The sequence below is a fragment of the Paroedura picta genome, chromosome 10 (genome assembly GCF_049243985.1).
Source record: "Paroedura picta isolate Pp20150507F chromosome 10, Ppicta_v3.0, whole genome shotgun sequence".
Classification (NCBI taxonomy): domain Eukaryota; kingdom Metazoa; phylum Chordata; class Lepidosauria; order Squamata; family Gekkonidae; genus Paroedura; species Paroedura picta.
Genome location: NC_135378.1, coordinates 66,320,579 through 66,331,179, shown reverse-complemented (window position 1 = coordinate 66,331,179; position 10,601 = coordinate 66,320,579). Strand labels below are relative to the sequence as shown.

Sequence of the window (10,601 nt, the reverse complement as noted above, 5' to 3'; positions counted from 1 at the left end):
CACCCTGTTTATTTAAATACTCCTCTAGGGTAATCATGTGCTCAGATAAGAAAGCATTGTTTTTTTATATTGTACTGTTGTTAATGAAAGTTTCTTAATTACTATTATAGGTGCCTAAAAATTAGATATTTTATCGCAGGGGTAAGAAAACAAAGTTTGCCCAGACAATCTAATATAGATGGCTTAAAGAAAACATTTTCGATGTAAAATACTTTTTAAATGAAGGGGGAAGAATGGAGATATTGTACATGCAAAATACAAGTATTGCAGTGCAGTCCTCAAGAGACTGACACCCTTCTACATCCATTGAAGTAAATTGGCTTAGAACGGTATAACTCTGTTGAGGATGTCACTGCCAAGGAGAATGGAAAATCAACATTATGTAGCTGAATATACATAAGTGTGTTTAAGACTTCAGTCAGTCTTCCCTATTTCCAGTTGTATTTCACCTGTTTCTGTCATTTGATCTTCCATACATATAGCCACTAAGTAGTGACTGTATACATTTAAAATCAAATGACTTAATTTTAAAAACTATGTGAAATGAAGATGGTAACCAGTGCAAAGAAACTGAGTCCTGAGAAACATGATCGTGCATACATCAAAATTAAAATGGGCATAAGATAGAAACGGGTGAATTATGATGGGAACAGGAAAGACTGGCAGCAGTTCTAAACACTGAGGAGCACCACGGAATTCAAGAGGATTTATTTTTGTGTGGACATGCTGAGGGTGTATACACTGTAAGAACAATACAATAACCCAGTCAGGATGTAACACAATAAAACCCAAGTGATTTAAATAGAAAGAAAATAATACATTTTTGTCATGTTGAAGAATCTTGTGTTACAACAAAGTCTGAATTCAGAGGCACCTTTAAGACCAACAAAGTTTTATTCAAAGTATCAGCTTCCGTGTCATCACAAGTTCAAACCCTGGCATCTTGCTGGTCTGAAAGGTGCCACTGGACTCAAGGCGTCTGAAGAAGTGTTTGTTCTGCTGTTTGAGACCAACACAGGTACACACCTGAATCATTATTGTGTTGTTTTGCTTGTTGCATCCAATGGAACATTTCCAACAAAATTTATTGCATTCCATGGAGCTTTTAACATCACATAGTTCCCCTTTGTTGGCAGGAGTTGGGAAATGAATGGTTGAGCATCTCACTCAAACAGTCCATGTCCTGTTTCATTTATAAAACAGATTACTCGAGTGCACCAGAAGACTCTGCTTCTTTAAAATGTGGAATAAATGGTTATCATACAAGGAGCATGCTATGCAGTTGTGATAAGTGTTTCAAATTTAGAATAATCTTGGAGAAGTGAGCCACAATTGGCTTGTTTGTTGGACAGTAGTGCCAATATGCATTGCATCTTCAACTTTCATCTAAGATACTTATGTTCCCCATGTCTGGTGATGAATTTGACCTGCTGAGATGTCATCCACAGTTAAGGGAGATTTTCCTTCAGGGGAAGCTTGAAAATGTGATACCCCCTACAAAAGACAGAAGAATCCAGTCAGAGCATCCAAGGTTCAGAAGACAGGGCCTTCATATATTGCCTGATTCTCTGCTCCTGATGTTTCTGTTCCTTACGCTGCTCTGCCCTTGTGCTTTCCCTGTTCTTTACCTCCTTCTTCAGCCTTCAAAGTTGTGTAAAATTCTAAGTCCTGTAATAGAAATAAAATTTGAAATAGCAGGTTAGGGATTATATTGCTGTTGCATTTTAAGGCAATAAAAATAGATTGTTGCTATTGGTATACGTATAAAAGTAAATCCTTTATAACAACTTAGTGTAGGAGAAATCTTCAAGGTATACACTACTGTGTCTATTCTTTCTTTCCATCATTTATATATGTGTGAAATGTGATGCTTAATGAAATTTGAGGAACCATTCCAAAAAGCTCTAAGGAGGAACAGATGCTTTCCATATAGTAGGCCTAAAATGTGTAATATATTATGCATTCTATTTGTCCAGAGCTAGTGAAGGTCACAGGCTCCCGCAGGCTGCACCAACTCACTCCCATCATGAAAGATACTGCACCAGAGCAGCCAGTGCTGGGGCACAGCAGGACAAGCATTTTCTTGGCTGCTGGACAGAGTGCATCACCACAGATCAGCTGGCCCCTGCTTGAGGAGATGCCACCAGTGGGAACTGGGGAATGAGCCCCACTGGCTCCAGAGCAACGTGGCATCTTGTATGGCAGCCAGACTACAAGGTAGGACATAGTTGACTGGGAACAGCCAATGGGGGCCCATGCAGATGGGGGGGGGGGGTAGGTTGAAGCAGCCCAGTACACACACAAAACTCACTGCCATTCCCTCCATTCTTCTGGCTGTGGCTGAAGCCAGAAATGCACTGCAGGAACAGGGCAGGCAAGGGAAGGGGTAGGATGCCTGGAAAAGGCCCTATTTTCACCAGACTGTAACGAGGTGGTCTGCTGAGCAACTACAATAAGGAAAGGGGGAAGGTCCCATCCTTGTAAATGGTTGGGTCCAGAGGGATAAACAGGGGAAGTGGGGCCATGACTCTTTAAGTGTCTGACTCCTCCAAAGGCCAAGGAGGAAAAGGCTCCATGCTAAGGTACAGCCCAGCCAGGGCAAAGGAGGGACAGTGTGTCCTGAGGTGGGGAAGACTCCCATTGCTCATTAATAGCTGATCTGCAGTTCCCTCTTTTAGTACAGGATAGAGTTTGAAGGCATTCTTTTTCCCCTGGTGGAAGGAGCTTTCCTTCATCAAAGTTGTTTTGGTGGTGAAAAAATTCCTCCATAAAAGGAAAACTCCTCACATCGTAGAAGCAATAAATTGGGCCTCTTGTTTTTCAGTACTTGATTTATTCATACAAAAGACATTCCCTTGGTGAAACCATGAGATCCTCTTTTGTGGTCCATTAAAATTATATACTTGCATTCATTTTGCTCTCTGGCAAAATGAAAGACAACATTAAAACTGTATCTCGGACAGAGATAGCTCCTCTAAATCTCACATCTGACAAGACAACAGAATTTCAAAGCTCCACTATGTGTGCTTCAAGTATCTCCAGTTCCCTGTATTTAAAAAAGTTAAGGATAACTCTCTGGGCATTTAGGTTTTGTAGCAACCTCTTAAGGCGCTGAGCCCTAGAGAATGGCCCATTATAATGAAAGCCTTTAAATAGGTTTAGCCCCAAAGTAATGGTTCCTAATTAAAGGTTTTTATTACTTCCTTTTGATAACAAAAATCCAAACTGTTCACTGACAATAATATCATGATTCATTTCAACTGAATGGGATATGATTATGACTATTGAGATAACAGGGTAAGCTTTACTACAATCATGATGACATAATTTCACGGACTTCTCCCATTATATCGATAACCACAATGACGAAAACAGAATGAGTATTATCTGATCATCAGACATTAAGAATGCATCCCGGGGGGTGGGGGGAAGCTAAGTGATACAATTTGTGTACTTATTTGCTTGATGCGCGTAAAAGTATTGTGTGGTGCAGTATTTGTGGTGATCTGCATTCTTTCATTAAAGACGACCTGTCTCACAGCCAGTGGGTGAAGGTGACGGCAATGATGACATCATGTGACCTCCTTGTGGTGACCTGGGCAAGGAATGCTGAAGGGAGTGAGGTGTAGTTAAGGGCAATTTATCTGAACGTCAGTATCTCAGGCCTTGTTTTAGAGGGGGGGGGGCTGTCCCCTCACTTGAAAGTTAGAGAAAGCAAAATACTGAACATTAGATTAGTTTTGTGGGAGCTGTGCGCCTACTGGCTCCTTCACCAGAAAATATAGATATATCAGAGTCTGGGAAACATCAGAATACATTGATATAGTAAAGGTAATTCTGCAGTGCATCACTAAATATAGTGAGAGTCTTGAAAGTCTGATAAAGATTTTGGCCACCATTGATGTGGTGGGGGGCAGCCCGAAGTGCGGTGAGCAGCTGAGGAGGCACACTAATGTCGGTATCCTCAGGAGGCAGGGGCATGCACGTGCCTTAATAGGCACCATGTGCGTGGCCCTCCCTTTTTTGCTCTGGGCAGCCGAGCAACTTCCTGCCCTCCCTCCCATATTCAGTTTTGGTTATGGTTCTTGTGTTTCATTCATCGCAGTCAGAGTTGGCATAGTAAGAGCCTGTTGGCAGCGGGGTCCAGTCTGCATACTGGATTCCCTGGGGTCAAAGAGACCATCTGAGATGAAGCACAGCCTACCTGGCTGGGTGGCCAGGGGCTCATAGCTGAGTGATACACAACGTCCTGATGGGCCTCAATAGGGTCACTTCCTGGTGAGGGATTCTGGACGTGGTCAGACATGCTCTCCCGGCTGGGATGGAGTGGGTCCTGTGGCGTCCAAGGACCCCCGGGTTGAGCAGCCTGTCGGCTGAGGGGTCAGGCTACTTACTGTGTCAGGCCAACCCTTTGGAGGGTGGTATAATAAAATGGCTGCAGCCAGATTTACGCCAAAAGCCAGTTGCATCTTCCTTGGCAGAGGTGCCACCCTGCTAATCAATAGACGTCTTAAGTTCACAACTCCTGCTTTGTCTCTACATCAGATTTTTATTCCCATATAGTTTACTACAGCCAATTTGCTGGTCTGAAACTGTCTTCTGTGAGTGGAAAGGCAGAAGACGAAGTCATTTCTGCCCCCATCTCACACTATTCTTAAGGGTTGCCCCCACATAGGAGCTACTTTCCGGGAAAGGGAGTAGCATGCTGCATCAGGAACAAGGAGGCAAGAAATATCCACTTGACAAGTGGAGCTCCAATCACCTCAGTTGTGCAGAAGGATATCCTAGTATCAATCCATTGCGATGATCAGCAACCCAGAAGGCCCTAGAAATGCATTAGACTCATTTTAATTCATATAGAATCATAGAATCATAGAATCATAGAATCATAGAATCATAGAATCATAGAATCACAGAGTTGGAAGGGGCCACACAGGCCATCTAGTCCAACCCCCTGCTCAACGCAGGATAAGCCCTAAGCATCCTAAAGCAATATACTTTCCTAAGCATTTAGATTGGGTATTCTGTCAGTCATTTCAAAACATCCTCTGACTAGAACATCAACACATCTAAGTAGCATAGTAATAATACCCCCCTGTGAATGATGAGGATGGCAGTGGGGGAGACTTATTTTGCAGAAGAATAACAATTTAAAAACTGCATAATTGCTGCTTTCTATTGAGACATCCAAGATGTATTAATTGTTTAGGTACAATAAGGACCCTCACTCCTGTTTACATAATAATGCACATCCTACATTTATCTTATAAGCTCTGTAAAAATATTAGTAGACTGTAATAAAAATAGCTCACTAAAATGATACTACTTTTCAGAACTGCTAATCTGTGTTAATGCCGTTTGGGTAAGGGTCTAGCAACAGCTGTTATAATGTTGTCCCTGAAGGTCATGGAGTGAAGATGGGGAAATCCTTAATAAAATGTTGTTAGAAGCTACAGGTGGGAAATAAAGAAGCTCTCGTGACCTGTAATCCTATTCCCTCATAAAGTCAAAGAGTGCACAGCCGTGTCGGTGGCTGAAATTAGACAACATGTGAGCGGCTTTTCAACCTCAACATTATTCAGTCTCAGCTTCCTCTCTTCTTGTGTTATGAGTGGTGTACAACAGTTTGTTGAAAGGACAATATGATAATGTCTATTTTCTGAATATACGTCTTGTCCTTGATATCAAAAGTGTGGACTTACAAAATGAAGGGACTAGTCAGAAGCAATTTAAAATAAGAGGGAAATTCTCAAAGATACCTGAACACTATTCAAAGCTACACTAATTAAGGCCTAGAAAGAATATATACCTCAAGTCTGGAAAGTACTGTCAAGTCTAAAGAGATGCCTGTATCATTAAAAACCCAAGTAAAAGGCTGCCTTCCAGTAACTGAAGGTTTTCCTGAATGAATTGAAGGGACACAGTATCTATCAGAGCAAATGTAAGTTGACAATAAAGTCAGCAGCAAAAGAATGAGGAGCTGATTTGGAAGAAAAAAACATAATAATAAGCATCTCTTCAAATATATTAGGAGCAGAAAACTTTTTATTGAGACAGTCAAGCTTTTGGATGATGAATGAAGGAGAGATGTTTAAGGAAGAAAGGGAGATAAACTGAATGCATTTTTACATCTTTTTTCTGTGGGAAGTGTGGGGCATAAACCACACTAGAACTGGTGTTTTTAGGAAGGGTGTCTGAAGAACTGGATCAAATTTAAATAACAAGAGGTGAAGTTCTAGGACTACTAAAACTGAAAATTAGTAAATTTACAGGTTCCGATGGCATACACCCAGTGGTTCTTAATGAACTCAGATGTGAAATTGTTAACACACTCATCAGTATATATAACTTGTTGCTAACATCAGTGCCATACTGAATGTCTGAAAGGAGCAAATGTCAGATTGATTTTAGGAGGGAGTCCAGAGGGGTCTCAGGGAATTACAGGTGTTAGCCAACACCTGTTTCAGGCAAATTAATAGAATCAGTTATTAAAGATAGAATTGTTAAGCATATCGAGGGGCAAAGTCTGCTGAGGAAACATCAAAATAGCTTCTGCAAAGAAAAGTCCTGCTTCAACAGTTTTTGGAGTTCTTTGAACAGGTTGACAAGCTGATAGATAAGGGTGATCCAGTAGACATTATATACCTGGACTTCCAAAAAGCTTTTGATAAAGTACTTCACTGAAGCATTCTGAGTAACTTTAAAGGACTAGCCCTCTTAAGGAATAAAAATTCATTAAATGAGAAGAAGCAGATAGCAGGAATGAATAGACTGTTCTTGCAATGGAGGAAGAAGAGCAATGGGAACAGACAATGATTAGTATTTTGACTAGAAAAAGATTAAATAAATATATAGCCTTGTTTTACATTCTTATTGCCTGCAATTCTTGATGTTAAATTCCCCTGGTGGCTGAACCTTACCTGACAACTTGTATGAGAATATAGTTTCTTGATTAGAAATATATATTCAAATTGGCAAACATATTCCAAAAGAGATTCCTGGGGATGGAATTAAATTCTCCCTTAAGGTTTAAAAAGGCAATAAACAGTTTAGCCCCACTTTTCTCACTACCTTTATTTACTAGATGAGTCAGAGTAATACAGTGATCTTAAGAATCCAATTTGTTCAGAGTTCCACTTAGTGAGCGTATTTAGTAGCTGCTTGGCATAGAGTTTCCCCATAGCAGAAAGTAGGTTAATTGACCGGCACGGTAGGGTCCCCTTTTTAAAAAACTGGAACTCTTATTGCATGTGTCCATGCTTTTGGCATGAATCTGGATCTATTAAATGCAGTAATTAGAGGAATAATAAGAAGAAAAAGAGTTGGTTCTTATATGCCGCTTTTCCCTACTCGAAGGAGTCTCAAAGCGGCTTACAGTCGCCTTCCCATTCCTCTCCAAAGCAGCCAAAGGTGAGTCCCACCAGTCAGGGTAGGACTTCAATAATTCAAGTGGTATAGCATCAGGACCCAGAGCCTTCCCAGACTTTAGTTGGCTAATTAGTGATAGGATTCTTTAAGGCAATACTAGTGACCAATCAGGGGCATCTGTTACTAAGGCAGCCTTTCTAAGCCCTTTGTCCATTGAGAATGCCCTGAAATATTCCTCAGGCTTCGCAAAACGCCAGGAATGGTGCAATTGGCAGAATATGATTGGAAAGCATATCTGTGTACATGCCCCCTTGGGGCCTCTCCCCTTCCTACCCTTAAGACCCACCATTGGCCATTTTGGGAAGGGGGACAGATTGACATGATATACAGGTCATATCACCCAATAAATGTTTAACAAATTTTACCTACCTATCTACCAATTAATTAACTCCCACCCATTCAGGAAACCATTCCAAGGGTGTCACAAAACGCTGGCTGAGAAAGCCTGTTCTAAGGTTTCTGTTGTATTCGCCTTCTCTTCATAGAAAATATTTTTAAAATAAATATACCATATATGAGAGGGGATTGTAATAGTTAATGATGATTTACTTTGAAAAGCATCTAAGGCTCCAGAATTACCCAGTATTATTAGTAATAGTAGCCAAGATCAATTCTTCCCATTGTTTTTCGATGAAATTCTGATTTTTTGCTCTTATTACAATTTTAAGCTGGTTCTTTACTTGAAAAAGTTCAGCAAGTAGAGAGAGTGTCATTGAGTGACAATATTGGTAGTTGGGTTGTATTTCAGATTCTGCAATTCCCCATCGAACCAGCCACTGCAGTGCTTGTTAATGGGGTTTGGCCACAGCTTCAGATTTGATACTAAGTTTTCAAATAATTATACAACTCCTACTGAACTTTGCCTTTTTTCAGTGCTGCCGAACTGTGGGTTGATGCTTTCATCGAGCTTTCCACTATAATTCCAAGATCTCTTTCAATCTCAGTTGCAACTTCTCCTGATCCCATCAGCAAGCATTTAAAATTGGGATTTTAAAAATATCACCCATGTTGAATTTCCTTTGCTATGTTCTTGCCCACTCCCTTAATTTACAGAGATCCTCTTAAGATTCCGCCTTAGATTTCCCCATCCTGCATAATTTGGTAACATCTGACTGCTACACTACTCCCTCTAGTACCAGTTCATTTATGAACAGATTAAATAGCACTGGCCCAAATACCAATCCTTGTGAGACCTTGCTGCTTACTTTCCCTCATTGTCAGAACTTTCCATTTACTCTTACTCTTATTGGTTATTTAACCAATTTTAACCTATAAGATCTATCTTCGTAAGACAACTAGGCTAACTCAGAAGTCTTTGGTGAGTTAAAATTTCAAAAGCTTTTTGGAAGTCCAAGTTTATGATGTCTACCAGATTGCCCATATCCACATACTTGTTACTGGACCTAAAAAAAGAGACTTCCAAATATAGATTTTCAGAGATTTTATTTAAAAAAAACATAATAATTCTGAAATAAACCTTTTTGGAATACGCTTCAGTTCAGTTGTATAATGTAATTCATTCCATTTTGGTTTCTCTTTTCCCAACTATTATTTCTCTAGTATGAATAAGCTTGCAATATAAGCAATAATATTTCATAAATGGCACGCAGTGCTAGAGACATGAATTTCTACAAGTGTTTACATTTTCTGTTTTAAACATTCCCAGACCATCATTTCATGGGGCACATATAATGTTCACAATTTGAAACCTTCATTTGATCTGATTTAATTACATGTGATTTCTCATTAGTGAATGAAATCTATGGCTAAGGAAAACAGGACAGAGGCAGGCATCATTAATTTGATGCAAAAAGAAGGAATTGTCATTGCTGGGAATGTTGTAATGCCATCCCATCTCCTTTTCCAGTTGCAGAAGGACCACTATTGCTAATAGACTTCAGAGCTCGAAATAAATAAATCTTTGGAATCCTGTTGCATCTCTTGGGGTGTGACATTTGACAGTCTTTTATAGCGCCGAACGAAACAAGTTTGTGAGCTGGAATTCAATTGTGGGGTATTGATTCCTTGCATCAGTCATTATTCCCTGCTGATTGACAGCTGAAAATTGGTTACGTTAAGTATTTCATATGTTATATTGGCTGACATTTGCTTGCCTGCTCCTGTGTCAATATTGTTGTAAAGATCTCCAGCTCTATGAGATAGCAATATACACTGACTGTGGCTTTTGTGTGATGTTCCAGTGTTTTTCCTGACATAATTTAAGACATATTAAAAACCAGCAGCATCTTCCCTCTTGAGAAGCTTAATGCCAATATTATTGTCTTCCAGGGGAAGATCATGTATGCTCATAATCGGGTGCTAATTTCCACCCATATGCTCATGTTTAGGCATTAGGCAGTATAACTGTAAAACTGAGCCCGATTGATTGATTCATGTCAAGCCTCATCTCAGCTCATGCAGTGGAAAGTCATCCAGCTGACCCTTTTTGCACTAAAAAAAGAGAGATTTGTGTTCCTTTCTTTCACCTGGAACCATCAAATTGACTGAATAATCTGTAATACATTAGTGCTGACATTTGTTAGGCGAGAATTAAACAAGACACAGTAATCATTCCCCTGAATAAAAATTGTGTTTGATTTCCAGCCGAGTTCTATTAAATGAATGATAGAGTTGTCTGCTTCCAAAGCAGGGAACGGTGAATATTCTCGAGGATAATGAGCAGCATTAACGCTTTCATGGCCCAGGGTAACCATATCCACAGCCTGCCTGATAGAGCTGAACTCAAGCATTAGGATTTTTAACTAAAATGAGTCCTGGGTGGTCAGCAAATAAATCCTAAAATTAATATAGCAAAGCACTGTCTTCCATCTTTGTTTTATTAATGGGAGTTCTCAGAAATGTAAGAATAAGCTTATTAAGAGCTAAGTTGTTTAATGATCAGCTGTCATACAATTGCTATTATATAAGTCATGCATTCAGTCTAAAATAAAATCACACCAATAGCCCTTTGCATTCGAGATCAGTTTCCAGAAACCGTATTTCAGAATTCTGCATGAGTCTGTATGATGAAATTTACAGTACTGCAATTAACTATAATACATGCAGCTTGAGAAGATTTCCATCTGATGTTAATTTTGGTAGTGGCAAAGTACTTTGCTATCAGTTAATTTAGACTCTGGTAAACTGCAATAACCATTATAGACATCACAAGT

At 39.8% G+C, this 10,601-nt stretch overlaps 1 protein-coding gene across 2 annotated transcripts in view; it reads right to left on the bottom strand.

Moving 5' to 3' along the window:
• Positions 1-692: 692 nt before the first annotated feature.
• The window catches only part of LOC143819861 (uncharacterized), a 59,083-nt gene continuing 49,174 nt past the window's right edge, over positions 693-10,601 (bottom strand). Inside the window, exons 2-3 of one of the 2 annotated variants that reach the window (XM_077301932.1) lie at positions 1,595-1,668; positions 693-1,494 (exon numbers count right to left, since the gene is read on the bottom strand). In XM_077301932.1, the coding sequence (XP_077158047.1) occupies positions 1,449-1,494; positions 1,595-1,668 (120 nt within the window). In that variant the 3' untranslated portion in view covers positions 693-1,448. The remainder of the gene's footprint in view (positions 1,495-1,594; positions 1,669-10,601) is intronic. The other variant, XM_077301933.1, reaches the window with a different exon arrangement.